This window comes from Molothrus ater, chromosome 2 (genome assembly GCF_012460135.2).
Source record: "Molothrus ater isolate BHLD 08-10-18 breed brown headed cowbird chromosome 2, BPBGC_Mater_1.1, whole genome shotgun sequence".
NCBI lineage: Eukaryota > Metazoa > Chordata > Aves > Passeriformes > Icteridae > Molothrus > Molothrus ater.
Genome location: NC_050479.2, coordinates 61,297,802 through 61,313,408, shown reverse-complemented (window position 1 = coordinate 61,313,408; position 15,607 = coordinate 61,297,802). Strand labels below are relative to the sequence as shown.

General features: G+C 43.2%; 1 protein-coding gene across 5 annotated transcripts in view; it reads left to right on the top strand.

Moving 5' to 3' along the window:
- The window catches only part of TSC22D1 (TSC22 domain family member 1), a 90,232-nt gene extending 75,227 nt beyond the window's left edge, over positions 1 to 15,005 (top strand). For 3 of the 5 annotated variants that reach the window (XM_036390769.1, XM_036390761.2, XM_036390791.2), the window contains 2 exons: positions 12,621 to 12,672; positions 13,596 to 15,005. In XM_036390769.1, the coding sequence (XP_036246662.1) occupies positions 12,621 to 12,672; positions 13,596 to 13,853 (310 nt within the window). In that variant the 3' untranslated portion in view covers positions 13,854 to 15,005. Of the gene's footprint in view, positions 1 to 11,910; positions 12,217 to 12,620; positions 12,673 to 13,595 lie in introns of those variants that run through there. The other 2 variants (XM_036390779.2, XM_036390784.2) reach the window with 2 other exon arrangements.
- The last annotated feature ends 602 nt before the right edge of the window (positions 15,006 to 15,607 follow it).

Sequence of the window (15,607 nt, the reverse complement as noted above, 5' to 3'; positions counted from 1 at the left end):
CAGGCTAGGAACATCATACTGGTTGAGAATACCGTCATGCAGAGTTGATTCCTTATTCAGTGGAAATCTACATGCCTTGAAATATATTTACTGCAGTATTTAAAATAATCCATATTATAAAACATTTACTCTTACAGTGCTTTTATTTCTTTTTTCAAAAAATATTATTCCACTTATTTCAAATCTTAAGTAATGAAATATTAAACCAAAAAAAAGGGAATTTAAAAAAACAGGATTTGAAACTCTTTATAAAGTAAGTTTGCATTCATTCAAATACTTTTAAATACTTTTCATACATAATATGCACTATCTTCTGTACTGTCATGTGATGAAAGGAAAGTTTAGTTAATCAGTCTTGTTAAATGTTTGGAGAGAACTGAAATACAGCTTAGTCTTCTGCAACCTCCTTTTCTGTATTTACAGTGAAATATGAACTGCATGTTTTTTATGTAGTTCTTTCTTGTGTTTAAAATAAACACCAAGTAACTTGGTGAATAGGAAAAATTATTTTACTGAGTTAAAAATTCATGACAGTGAAGGGAAAAAATGCCCTGACTCTTCATGTTGCAGAGTTGTTTTTCTCTGTGGAGAAGGAAAATACCCATCTGTGGGAGGGAGCATGGAATTTGTTCCTAACTTCTGATCTCTGAACTGGTGCTTTTGTTATGCCACACCCTTAAAATCTAAACCCCTTCATCTTATATAAATGTTTGCATATATCAGCTAATACGTTCAACTTCATATTTTTGTCACATTATGTTTGTGGTATTGCCTGTGGAGAGCAGCTTTCCTCTGTGAATGGTGTTGCTTTAAAGGATATAAAATTGTACATTGGAAGACTTTTTTTAAAAGCCCAATTTTAATTTTTTTTCAGTAATTGATAGTTTATGAAAATATGTTGGACTTTCAAATGAACAGTAAAATTGTAGTAAATTAATCTGAATGCTAAGGATAAGTATAATATTCTATCACTGCAATTGATATGTAATGGGAACATATCATGTTAGCTGTATACATGTGCTGCTCACACATAACATGTTATGTGTGAGTAGCACATGTATACAGCAGTGATTGGTATCATGTCTTACTGAACAAGGGAAGTAGTATTGAGGAGGTTGTTTCCTACCATCAACCAAGCTATTCCACAGAATGTGTAATGAAAAAGGTCTGGTGAAGTAAACATGTAATTTTCTTTAACCTTTTTGCAATATTAAAAAGTTTTGTTGTGACTGACTTTTACTGATACACACAGGAACATGATGTAGCACCTCTAGTCATAAGCCAAAGTCTGCATCTGCTAGCATTATACAGAAAATGTGGACAGTTTCTCCTGTAGTCTTACTCTGCAAGCTACTTTCTATCTAGTTTTCATTTGCCTTTATTTCCTCTAGTTTCTCTTGCAGAGATGCCAGTTTTCTCCTGGTTGTTGTTCAGTGAATTCAAGTTGGCTGGTTGTCCTGTCACCATAAATAGCAAATGCTAAATGGCAATTGCAAATGGCAATCTTGGCTAATATTGTATGGGACTATATGTTTTTTCTCAAAACTGACCCTGCTGGATGCATGGGTCAAATACAAAGAAGCATTTAGGTTTTTCTGGTGTAGATGCAGAATTTGAGAGTGGGTGCAGTTATGTGTGGCTTTCTGGAGGAAAGAGAAGATATTCTGGGGTCAGGGATCTCATTGAAATCTTAAGAGATTATGAATATAGTTGGTGAATCTTTTCCTTCTTGCAGTCCTTGGTCAAGGGCAGTTTGCAGCATACTGAGAAGGACTTGTACTCTTAATAAAATTAAATACTTTATGCATATTTTGCATTTTAAGTTTGGCTGCCAGATTGAAGGTCCAAGATAGAGAGTTTATGCTCTGGAGCTCCACCAAGTTGTTTTGGCAAAGCAATCCCTAATGTCTGTGTGCTGCTGGGGAGCTGTCTAGCACTAGACAGCTGGAAATGGTGATTGTATGGGTGTGCAGGAGCTGCCTCTTGTGAAGTGCAGACTGCAGACAGGTGACTGTGTCCAGTTTGGATGTACACCACCACCTTTCCATATTCATACAGAAGGAATAGTGGTGTGGCATCCTCCATGTTTCTTTTTGAAACTTGGTTGGAAGTGCAGAAGATGGGAGGGTAGGGGGAGATGAACACAGGTCAGAAGATATTTCAGCCTTTGGTTATGGCATAAACTGGAAGGAGAGAGCATTGGGTACATCTGCTAACTCTTAGCATGGGTAAAGTGGGCTGTAGTTGGTTAAAATACATGAATAGTGAAGGCAGGCATGAAAACATCTGTCTTGCTGTTATATTTAGGTCATCCCTATTGGCCCATCAATAATTTAAATTTATTAAAAGCATACCTGAGTGATGGGCGTCTAGTCTCTGACAGGTGGACTTGGCAGTGTTAGGTTTTACAGTTGGACTCAATGATCTTAAAGGTCTTTTCCAACCTAAATGATCCTACGGTACTGTGATATCAAGGGATAAAAAACTCACTGTATTTATGAGCTAATGTTCTTACTCTTTTAAAAACAGAGGCTTTAATTCATCATTAGGTAAATATTAGGTAGTTGTACTCTAATATGAAAAAGTAAAACAAAAGTCTAATAGCCCCTTAAAACTAGTTTTCTCTATTTGAAGGTATTTTTTCACTCAAGTCTTATCTCAGTCCTCCCAAAGATTTAAAGAATCCTTTCAAGTACCTTGACATCTTTCAGTCTATCAGTAGAAGTAAATTCCCCCAGCCTCGGAATCAGTTTAATGTTTCTGTTCTACCTGCAACAGTTTATTGACAGCTTGTTTTAAAATGCAGAGTTCTTCAGAAATAGGGCTGAAAAACAGGTTTGGGCAAGTCAGGAGCCTATCTGAGTGGCAGCAATGCTATCCTGTGACTCAAACCTTCACTTACAAATATTTTTGTTTGTAGTTGTCATGATTGCTTGTACCTGAGCTGCTGATTGATGTTACTGTCCACCTGGTGAGGGCCTCTATCAATTAGCAGTAGCTGGGAACAGTCAGAGAGGAATTCCCCTGTTCTGTACCTTGTGTGGGAGGAGGCATGCCTTCCTGGATGGGAGGTTGCCTAGTGTGGGTTTTAGAAAAGATCCTTCTGTCCTCTGGGCTTGGTGAACAGCAGTGGTTCCTTGGAAGAGGGAAGTGGAGCTGGAAGAGGGAATTTAAATTCTGTGTTGCAGTAGGGATTTTTCTCTCCTTCCCATATATTGAGAATAGTGTGGCAGCTCATTGTGTTGTTGCTGTAGAAGAGTGGCTACTGGGCTAACCCTGTGTAAGAATAGGAAACAATTCCTGGGAGCTGTTTTGGACTCCATGCATTTCTAATTGCATTACTCAGACTTCTGATACTACAGTTACTTTGGTTTTGTTTTTGTGGGGATTGGGTTTTGTTTTGAATTGTTTTAAGCCACAGAGGTTCAGGGTGTTACTATAATGATAGTGGTTTCTGGAGGATGAATTAATTGTTTTTCAGAAGTGTTAGGGGCCTGACATAGTATATACATGAGCCTTGGACCTTATATATACAAAAGACCCTTGGACATCTAATTAAATGGTTTAGGTGTCTATCCACCAAAAAACATGCATCAGCAGTTTTAGGGAGAGGACAGGAATGCTTCATAAACAGGGCCACTCGTAAATGCAGCCGTCACTGTGTAAAGACGATTACCCAGATACTGATTAGGGATGAAATGATGGGCTGCAATCTTTCCTTTGCAAGTTGTGTATTAAAAGATAATGTCTTCTGCTGTTTGCAGAATGCCTGGCTCAAGGGCAGCCAGATGTCAGTGGTGTGTACCCATGGCCACCATGGATCCTGCTGTCTCGAGGTGCTTGCTGCAATTAAGCTAGAAGATGCTGTCCTGTGGAAAATTAGAGCTTCTTACTGCCTGAAGTTCCTTTACAGGATCAGTAGGGTACTGAGGAAGGCTGGCTCCCATTTAAAGGAGAACCAGGGCTTCAGGATATACAGCCTTTTGGAGAGGACCTGGACCCATGCCAGCTGTTTGCAGTCTCTGGCCTAGAAGGTGCTCCAGGGACATGTTCAAAATATGCTGAGCCAGCACACCTGTGTTCTCTTCTCTCTGGTTTGCAGTGTGGCAGGGTTTCAAGAACAAAGTGTTGTGCTAAAGTAGGTAATACACCCCTAAAGCCACAAGGCAGTCAGGTCAAACTATAATTTTGATCAATCTGTTCTTTTAAGTAATTTTTAAGTTTTGAAGCACACCTAATTTCATAGTCTTACCTACTTTCCCAGGTATCTTATATTCTATTTCAAATCAGTATCACTTTACATTTTATTCCTTCAGCAAGGAGAGTGTAAATGGAGATACTCTGCTGGGATTTCTGTGACTGTGAGTCAGCAGGATTTGTGTCTCTTAAATCACTGAAGCTGTAGCTGGATTAAGAAGCCTGGGAGTGCTTTCCCACTGCAAAGTTGAGCTGAACCTGTTTCTCAATGCTGTACTGAGCTTGAAGCATGGGCATTCATCAAATTCCTCTCATATGCTTGTTTTCACAGATGGGGGGGAAGGTCACAGGGGGAAGGTACAGGTTAGGCAGGAAATTATCCCACAGTGCTCAACTCATTGGCTGTTAAAGGAAATTAAGATTTTGGGGTATACACACTGTGCAGTAAATCAGGTCATATTCTTATTTGTTTGTGGAAATTCTCCCCATGGTTCCTGAATGGTAATGGAGATACCTGGGGTTTGATTTCTAGAAATTAAAATTTCCATTCAGGTAGAAAAATACCTTTAAATTGGCTATAGTAAATTCAGCCTGATAAAGTACAGTTCTTCTTGAATGATACAGAATGTCTTGAATTTTTCCTATATTTTCTTAGGAAGTCACCAAATTATGATAAACTGTGGGTTGTGGCATTACTAGAGCAGAGCATTTTGAGTGCTTATAGATTAAGAAAGACAACGTTTCAAATTTGTGTAATATGCATGCATTGGTACCCGAGGAGTTAATCTTAAAGTAATTTACCTACTTGTACATTGATACTGCTGATAAATGTGAAGCCATTTGCTGGTGATTGCAGAGACTGAAACTGTGGGAGTGGAAATGGGCAACTGGATAGAGGTCTATTGTCTCAAAATACTTGCTGAGGAAGAAAAGTGGCACTGAACTCTGAGCTTATTGTCTTTATTTTTCTATACATGTAAACAAGTTGCAGTGTTGGGAGTTTATTATTATTTAACAGAATGACCTAAAAATGGTTCTGCACGGCAGGGTGGTAACGAGGGATGAGCCACCACAAAAGCTGAGAAGTGGCCGATTTTCATCCTCGTTCACGGCAGATCGGATTCCGCATCCGGGTGCTCCTTTCCCACACTAAGGACTTACATTTTGTTTCTGTACTTTTCATCAGCTGTTCTTAATAATTTCTGTAAAAGCTGGGGTAGGGAACTTCATTCCCAGCTTCCTGAAGACCATTGGACAACTCTAGTTAATTGCAGAGGTTTTGGTTTATCCCTAGCAACCCTGAGTTGGCTTCTAGTGTGATAGGCTTCTGTAGGGAACACAGGCTTAATTTCAAGTGTCATACCAAAAAATGGCCATCAAAGGGCAGATGATATTCAGTGGGAATGTAGACCAGCTGTTAATGCTGTATAAATACTTTTTTAATAAGCATGACTAAATTATTAGCTGATCCAAGATTTTCAATATAGCTTCAAGGGTAAGAATTAGAAACAGGGGAGGAGGTGGGAAAAGAGGAAGGAATTAATTAAGGAGTAAAAAAAAAAAAAGGCATAATGGGTGTAAATTTTACAAGGGGCTGGGAACAGGGGAAACGAAGAGCCTCAAGGTCCTATATCTCCCCCTTCCACAATTAGCAGTACTCAGTAAGACACAGTTTTCCCATTTCATGAGACCTGGTATGGTTTTCCTGCAGCCTTAAGGAAACAGAAAATAATACAAGTTCAAAAATAATAGAAGATTACCCTTCTTAGTTACAGTTTAATTTGGCTGGTTTTTAATTTGATTACTAAACCCACTGTGTACTATTGAAGGTAACCTGGGGTGGGTGGGTGGGTGGGTGTCAGCCATTTTCTTTTAGTCCTTCCTGGGCTGTTTGTCCCCTGGATCAGAGATGCTTTTTAATACAGAGAATTTCATCTTTCCAAATGCTTGTCATGTCAGTGTGCCAAAACACTCCCTATGCTTGCCATGTCTGTTATGTTAAGTGTAACTTAAAATGCTCCAGTGACTCTTCTCTCTTCATTTAATTTTAGAGTATGTGGTTGAAAAATCTGTTGTACAGTTAGAATAAGTGAGATTAAATATTTGTGTAAGTGGTTTTTACTTAGAGGTGTTCTTGCCTTTGAGAAAAGCATTTACACATGAAAAGTACACAGAAGACTAGGGAATTGAAGACTTTCTATGCATTAAGTCTTAAATTATTGAAGCCAATTTCATATAAAGGAAAAATAAATTTGGGTTGTGAAACTTAGAGGTTGTAACATTTTATCACTCTTCTATATATGCTGCGTTATGACACTAAACTTCTTACCCACATCCATCCTGGGGACAATGTCAGCATGCAGTGTGACATTGTGTGGAGCTTTCTGGAGGAAAGAACATATTCCTGGCTCAGATGTCTCACTTAAAACTTTCAGGATGCTAACATGTTGGTGGATTCTTTCCTTTGCAGTCCTTGGTCAAGGGCACTTTATGGGATGCTGAGGAGGAGGGCTTTCACCTGTAGTAAAGTCAAATATTTCACACCTACTTATTTAAGGGTTTCTGAAAACAGGAAAGCCTGTGATTCCCAAGCTGCATGTTACTGCAAATGCATAACTTCTTTAAATTTAAAGTGGAGTAGCATCTGGATGTAATTTCAGGTTTTGAGTTATGATAGACCTCAGCTGGCTCTGTGAGGGGACTTTAAAACTCATTGGATATGTACAGAGCACAGACCTTCATCTCAACTGCATTGCTAGATGGTTATCTGTGGATGATCTCGGGAAAGGGGATGCCCTACATCCCTCTCCAAGCATCAAAATTGCTTTAAGATGGCTCATATTTCCCTGCAGAGCTCTCTCTAATGGGTAACAAGTGGGTCATCTCTTTGTTTGGCTATCCAGATACTTGATTATAGACAGAATGTTTTGTTTTGTCAGCATTAAAATTGGTAGAATCATTATAATTCTCATTAAAAATAACTAGGATTGACTTGGTAATTAGTTGCCTGTCAAAGAGAAAGAGGATATCCTCAGAGGAACCAGTGAGAACCTCTCCTTGTTTTTCTTTTGATCCTACATGGTTATCTTCTTGCTTTAAATGCAGCCTTCTCTCTCTTGTGCAGAGCTCACAGCATGATACTTCTGTGTATGCACTATGATCAGAGATACTGTCAGGTTATTTCCAGAGCCCCAGTAGGGTGTGTGTATTCTTTCCACTAAATATTTATTTAGTTATGCTTGCACATCTGGAAAAAAGAAAAAAAAAATGAGAAAGGATTTACAAATACAGCACTTCATTTCACTGGCATATTGCATAGCTTTCACTTTTATCTGTTTTTCCTGGAACTAAACCCCAATTTCTAGCAAACAAAACTAAATTATAGATGCAAATAAGACTACTATGGGGGACGAAAAGCTCACGTTTAGGAAAACTGAGAGAGTACTGTCTTGTAGAAAGAGCTTTTTCAATTTAGCAGAAGTATGTAAATTGAAATAGTGGAATTCAATCTAGAAATAAAATACAAGTCTTTTGGAGCTGAGCAGTAAGTTCTTAGTGGCTTGGTTTCTTTAAATCAAGATCTTAACTAAAGGTTTCGAGCTGAAGAAGGAAGTTGGCTGAGATTTTGTGATCTTTATTTAGGCTATCTGAAGATGGGGCTTGTGTGGGTGGGGTAATTTTGTTTGTTTGGTTGGGTTTTTTTGGTCCTTAGTCTGTTAAAAATATTTGATTTACTGTGGGAAAGAAAGTTCGTTGGACAGCTTCTCCAGTTATGTACCTTTAGTGAGATGAAGAAAAAGAAAATCATGGTCTCTTGAAATAAACCTTTAGTCCTTGATGTCAAGCCAGAGCTCTCTCAGTTATTAGCTTGGCACAATTTTGCATAAGTTGGATGCTGGGAGGGTTGCTGTCAGTACACAAAGAATTTTGAATCTATGAATTTTAAGGCAGAATAGTACTCTGCCATTTATTCTCCATTTTTAGATGCCAAGTGGAATGCACAGTCAGATGTCAGGTAGAATCTAATTACTGTAGCCTTTTTTGAATAAATAGCAGATTTTATTTTTAACCTCTTCAGTACTTGCACTCTGCAGCTGAAAGCTGTAGTTGAAGTTCACAAGATCTGAGCCTGTCTGAGCATAAGATGAAAGTGTGCTGTGACAGCAATTGCTGTTTTTCTAATATGGTTTCTGGTGTGGCATCTTTGTAACATCATCAAACGATGAGATTTATTTTATGTTCAGAAGATGCTTATCGAGGGCTATTAATGTTGTCATCTGAAGGGATCATGCACTGACAAGGTACTTAAAAGATAAATGTTTTAACTTAAAGAACTTTTTAACACGCATGGAGAAAAATGACAAACCCGACTTGCATAGAGACAAAATGATTCTGTGCTGTAGTTTACCTCATTATGTGCTTGATATGAAAAGCACTTTCTTGAAGTGCTTAGCATGAATAAATTGAGACAAGAGGAAATTATTTAGTGGGAGGAACAGTGTTTAAGAGCTGAAATATTACAAAAGGTGACACGTGCAAATAGTCTTTGACTACTGTTAGTATGTTCAATTTAAGAAGTCAGTTTACTTGAGGATCAAAGATGCTGGTGAGCTACTCCTTTGCTGTATTGTTCTCTACCCTGCTGATTTCTCAGGAGCCCATCTCGAGTCTTTTTTTGTTACTTTATGCAGTTTGTGAACACCTGGAGTGCTCAGTAGATACACAGGCTTTCAAAGCATGTGCTAAAAACATGAATTTGTCCAACCCAGTGCAGGCCTAGAGTGCCTTAACCAGACCGAGGAATTCTGCAGCCTTTTTCACCTCTACTCCCAGGAATTAAGGCTTTTCCAGGGTTCTAATATCATGTATTATCTGTTAATGAGGTCTTAAAAGAGGTGGTTATAATGTTTTGAGTAACACAGTAGTAATCTTGATCGTCCTTCTAGAGGAAAACTGAGTTTGGAGAACTATCTTCCTTAAATCTTCTGGGATGTACTTTCATGATCATGAGACATTTGTTAAAAAACAACAGCAAAAACCCAGTCCTTAGAGTTCAGTGTCTGTCCTTGTCAGGCAGAGGATGGGGTATTGAACTGAGAACATCAGAGATAGTGGTGCTGTCCCCTCCTCCCAAAAAATTTCACCCAGTTTTGGAGATTAAAGTAATTTATATCGTGTTGGTTTTGTTTTTTTTTTTTAATTTCCTAGATGATCCACTTTCTCAGCCATAAAGGGACACTTATGGTTTGCTTTTTTGTAGAGTGGGCAAAGCAGAGCATGCATATTAATATGCAGTCCTACTTACGCAGCTGACAGCTTTCTGTTGAATCACAACTCTGCTTGTAGGCATCTAAAAATAAATGACAGATTTTGTTAAAAGCCCACTGAAGTTTAATGGAAGATGGTTAATGAGTTTAGTGGGAATTTGATTTAGGATCATATGTGTTATCTCTACTTTGTGAAGATTAATATAGATTAAAGATGGCAGTGGTGTTAATTTAGTTTGAGAATGATATAATTTTTCTGTTGTAAACGGAATAATGGCATTTAATAATTATCAGTCATTATGGCAGACCCAACGACCATCTTGGAATGAATCCATGACTTTATTTCTACATGTATGAATGATACCAAATACAATTGTCTGCTGTCTGTCCTGCAACAGCAAAGCAGTTTTCAGGATAAGTCTGTCCAGGCCTGTGAGTTTGCTATCTTCAAGTTCTTCTATGAGAGCCTGATTAGCAGTGATAGGACTTAGCTGGTTTTGCACCTACTCTGCCCTTTTTCTGATAAAGAACCACAGAACACAGAAGCAGTCCCAGAGCTTTTGTCCAACTGCAATTTTGTTAATTGTGCTGAGTAACTGCCATGGGGAGGAGTCATTTGAGACATTACTGATTTTGAGCCCAGCCTGTCATAAAACATGAATTTAGATCAAGTCAAGGGCAGGAGCTGATAGAGATTCCAGTAGAGATGCTGTGCTGCTGGCACTGTCTGTGGAAGGGCTCACTTGATCGCTGGTGCGTGGTGGGTAAGCTCTGCAGAGAAAGTGCTGCGGAAGGTGTCCCTGCAGCACGTGGCTCCTGGTGGCTCCTGGTGCTTGTCCCTGGGGGGAAGCTGGAGCCTGCTGCACGTGTTCAAACGCATTGCTTCCCTTTACTTGCTGTCACGAGTTTGCCAGTCAGTACAGGGAAGGGTTTTTCTAAAACACTTCCTTTAAGTTCCAGCCTGTTAGCTGCTATCCTGTGCAAATTCCCCACGTATCCAAAGGGTGGGATGAGAGCTGTGTCTTTGTGGGATGTGAACCCTCTATGAATGGTAGCAGGAAAGTGGCTGTGAGGAATTATTATTCTTAAATGTGACCTCCCTGTGAACAGGATTAGTTTGTACTACTCTGCTGGCATTATTGAATGAAAGAATAGTAGTCTAGGACAACATAAATAAACTAAGAAGGATGATGCAGATACGCAAATGCTAAATTTAGCTTTAAGATGATTATTCCGTGCCTTCTGGCTTTCCTGTTTCTCTGGGAACAGCACCTGTGATGTATGTGACTTGTAGCTCTTGGAGGAGTTTGCTGGAGAGAATGGAAAAGGTTTTTGACTTTTTTTTGCACCTTTAAGTAGTGTAACACATGCTGAAAGTGCAGGTCTAGAAAAGAGTGGTTTTAGCGGCTGGCTGTTTCTTGTGACAGTATTTGATGGTGGTCTAGTACAGCCTTGGCTCTCTTTCTAGGCTGTTACTGGTAGAGAAGATCATTTGGACAGGCACTGAGTTTAGTTGCTGTGCTCCATGACACATGAGAGCATAACATTTGTTGAGAAAAACACCACAGTTAGTGGGAGAAGGATCTTATCCTAAATTATTGATGCATGTGCTGCAACTTTTAAGACTAAGTGCCTTATGGTGCAACCTAAAAATAAGTGAATAGGCATTTTCCCTGTTACTGCAGAATAATATCAACCGGCTTGCTAGAAATCCACAGGTTTGTGCCGTATGTGCTTTTGTAGATGATCAGTGGCTGAATATTTTTTTCAAAAAAGGTTTTATGGGCTCGTAAGGCGTGTGTAAGGGATAACGGGGTCTCGTAGCTGTCTAAAAGAGTTTTATCTGCCGTGTGTGGGTATCCTGCTTTTCCTGCTTGGCATGGGCGAAGCGAGCAGAGCTGCGGGGTAGGGGCTCCGCTTTGCGAGGCAGAAATGTGCGGATGTCGGGCCGAGGCGGAGGTACGGCGGCTCCCTGGCTAAGCCCTGGAGGCGGCTCCGGGACTTTCCCGCTGCCGCGCGCCGATAGGTGGCGGTGTCGGCGCGGCCACGGGCGGCCCTCGGCGCGTCCCGCGCTCCCGCCGGGCCGTGCGGGGTTTCCCCGCCGCTCCTCGGGCCCGCTAATTATTATTATTATTTTTTATCTCTTTTTTTTATTATTATTATTTTCATTTTTAATCTCCGTCCGTCGCTGCGGGCAGGGGCCGGCAGCGCGAGCGGCGCTGCGGCACCGCGCGTGCCGGGGCTCGCGGAGGTGGCGGGACCGAGCCTGCCTTCCCCCGCGCCGCGCGTGCGGGTCTGTTCCGCGTGGGCGCCACGGGCCCGCGCCGCGCGCGGCGGAGGGGGGGCGCGCTAATGAGATGCGCGGAGCGGGGCGGGGCCCGGGCAGCGCAGCCAATGGGAGGCGGCGCTGGCGCATAAATGATGGGGGGGGCCGGGATGCCCGGGTTTTGTGCTGCGCGACGGAGCGCTGACCCCGCTCGGAGCCGGCCGAGCGCAGCCCCGCAGGGTCCCGCAGGGTCCCGGCCCCGCCTCGCCCGGCGGAGCGGCCCCGCACGCATACACGCCTTCGAGAAGAGCGAGACCTGAATTATTTTTTTTTCCCGGGGAGCGTTTCTGGCCGCGGTTGCATGAATGCCCAATGTTGTAGACCGGTGGCAATGGATCTAGGAGTTTATCAACTAAGACACTTCTCGATTTCGTTCTTATCGTCATTGCTGGGCACCGACACCTCGTCCCTGAGGCTCGACAGTAGGTAAATAAGTGTTGTGTCTGAGCGGCTCTGCCGGCGCGGCGGTAGCGGGGCAGGTGAGCTCCGGGCTGGCTCCTTTGTCCGGGGGAGCCGCAGCGGCGGCACCGGCGCCCGCCGCTCCCCCCGGAGGTACTGCCCTCCCCGGCGCCTGCGATTGAGCTCCGTCTTTATGGTCTGTTGGGGGGCAAAATGTCGGGATATTTGGTCGGGGCTGCGGGCGGGGGGGCTCGGCGCGGCTTTACAGGTTGCTTTGCTGCATTAGAGCATCCTGGTGAGGCGGCGGCGGCAGGGCAGCGTGAGGATGACTTTCTCAGCCAACTGGCTACCAATGCTCGCGTCTCTTGTCTCTTAAATAATTCAGCCGCCGCTAATGTTGTATGTTTTTTCTCTTTCTTTCTCTCTTGCAGCTCCTCTGGTGCAAGCGTAGTAGCTATCGACAACAAAATCGAGCAAGCGATGGTACGTACCGATGAGGCATAAAACCTCGTTCGTGCTTGAAGCAGTAAACAATATGGGGATAGAGCGGCGATACTGTGCTGGGACGCGTTTCGGTAGCGGAGCCGGGACGGAAGGGGAGGCACGGCGTCGGTTTCGGGAGGTTTTTTTTTATTTTTATTTTTAATTGATCAACGCCTTCCCGCGGGGAGGAATGCGTACGTTTGTGTATTGATGCCGGGGAGGGAATGACGGCATTGCTCTTGGCTACTGCCTCCCCAAACGATCGATCCCGGCTCCATGCGGCGGCGGAGGGGCGCTGCTGGGCAGAAAGCGGAGCGCATTTGGGGGGTTTTACATTCCCAAAGAGAGGAAGGCGTTTTGGGGTACTTTTCATTTTGTCTTTTTAACTCCCCCCACAAGCGCAGGCGAGCGCTTCCCCCCGCGGGCTGCAGCGGGACATCCCCGCCGCTGCGCCCTTCTCCCCGCGGGCGGAACGGGCGCTGCGGTGCCCGGAGCCGGCGGGTTCGCCTCGGGGGCCGCCGCGGCCGCTGCCCCGGCCCCCGCCCGGCGCGGAGCCGGGGGCCCGGCCGCCCTTTGTTACTGGAGCGGTGCCTGGAGCCGCTCTCCCGGGAGCCTCTCCGGCTGTTGCTAGGCAAACTCCGAGCCTTTAACTCCCGGCTATAAATAACTCGGCCGCCCATTGGCCGCGCCGCGCTCTGACGTCACCTGCGGCCGCGCGCGGACGGCGGGAGGGAGGGAAATGCGGCAACCTGCGCCCAGAACTGGCTGCAGCCGGCGCGCGCGGGGGCGGGGCCTGGCGGGGGGCGGGGCCGCTGTGCAGGCCCGGCCGCACGTGAGTGCCGGCGGTGACAGCCCGGGCCCCGGCAGGGCTCGGCCGGGACAGCGCTGCTCCCCTAACGCACCCACTCTGCTCTGCGTTGCAGGATCTGGTAAAGAGTCACTTGATGTACGCAGTCAGGGAGGAAGTGGAGGTCCTCAAAGAGCAAATCAAAGAGCTGATAGAGAAGAATTCACAGCTGGAGCAAGAAAACACTCTGCTAAAAACACTTGCCAGCCCAGAGCAGCTTGCCCAGTTCCAAGCACAGCTGCAGACTGGTTCTCCGCCTTCCTCTTCCCAGTCACAAGGGACAGCACAGCAGCCTGCTCAGCCAGCATCACAGGGCTCAGGGCCTTCAGCATAGCTCAAGATGTCATCGCCACCATGATTGCTGGCTTCTGGACTGTCCAGAGCGAGGAGGACTAGCGGGAATCCGCCACAGCCACCCTTCATCCGTTTCAATGCACATTGCAACCCAGACTGAGGACTCCATGCCTTGCACACATCAGGAGAGGCTTCTTCCCCTTGTATTACACACTCATCTGTCTCTCTCTTACCTCCCTTACCCCTTTGGCTTGAAGGAGTCTATGTTCTTAGGTTGGTTGAATAAAATAAACTTCCAGAGAATTAGCACAAGTACACTGGGGACTCGAGCAGCTTCTGCAAATGGCTGAGAAACGAAGCTGCATGCCTGAATTTTTTTGGTTTGTTTTTAAATCTTCCACTCATCCAGTGCGACAGCTGATACAAGTGCTTTTCAAACTTGGAAACGTGAAGAAATAGACTGGAGTAAAAAGTGATGGCTCAACCCCCTGTAGTGCATTGGGGTTCCAAAATGTGGACTGGTGCATAGGATCTAAGAGGAAGAGGGAGAAAGGTAATCTCAGTGTTTAACACTTAATTGTCACCTGAAACCTTAAGTGCAAATATTTGCACCGTTTTCTGAACCAGTGGACAGGTGCATAAAGCTGTATTATATATAGAAAACAGGTAGGTGACAATACAGTTGTTGGGTCATAGGATAATTACCATGAAGGTTATTTGCCTACTGTACATTTGTGTATTTAGTGTAATTACTTTGTAAAATAGAAAACTGTAACTATTTAGGTTGTACAGATTGAAGTTTAGTTGTTTCATTGGCTGATCTGAAGAAGTTTGAAAAGTTTTTTTTTTATGCTACATAAATAAGAATGCACCTACGCAACTGTTCAGAATTTGGCAAATTAATGCTGTTTGTGTAACTTCTGAAGTTCCCTGGCTGCTGATTATCTTGAAGTAAATAATTGTTCATTGTAGTTTGGTTCAAGATGGGGAAAACCACTCCAAAAATTATCAAGCCCTGCTAGCAAAGAATTAAAGAAAAAAAAATTGGATTTCCCAGTATGGATTTTTTGCATATGATCTGTATAGTAGTATGCATATGTTTTTGTGCATGTTCTCTACAGTTGTAACACGTCGATGTATTTAACTGTTGCACTTGTCAACTTTCAATAAAGCATACAATGTTGATAAATCACTGTTTGTATAGTGTACTGTTGTTAACCACAGCCACTTTTAAGATGTTTTTTAAGATGTTGCAATGCAGTTTTACATGGGTCGTGAGGTCAGTTCTTGAAAACAGGCAGATACTGAAGTTTTCTTGAAAACAGGCAGATACTAAAGGGAGGAGGAGGGAGTAGGGCACCCTTTGACTAAGCAAAATGCTGGGTTTGGTCCAGTCCTGTACGGTCAGGATTATGGGACCTCAGATATCTGTTGTATATAACAATATATAAGTTATTTCCTAGTGGCAAACTGCCCTTGCCTGTGCACTGGTCATCCCAGGCTGGCACAGTTCCACCCTTAACTCGGGGTGACAAAGGCAGTAAGCACTGCAGCTATCCCACCAGTATTAATTGTGCCCTCTGAAAAATGTTGAGAATAATTTCCAGTTTTGTGTGTGTAAGTTTGGAAAAAATGCTTCTTTAGTAATACTGATTAAAACGGAATCTGAGCTTCTGAATTTCTAGGTGAAAGAGTAGTGAAGGTGTGATCGATACACTGCAACCAGGGGAGCAAAGGAATTTGCAATTCTACAGCCATGGAAAAGAAATTAACTTGACTTAAAATATAAGGGTT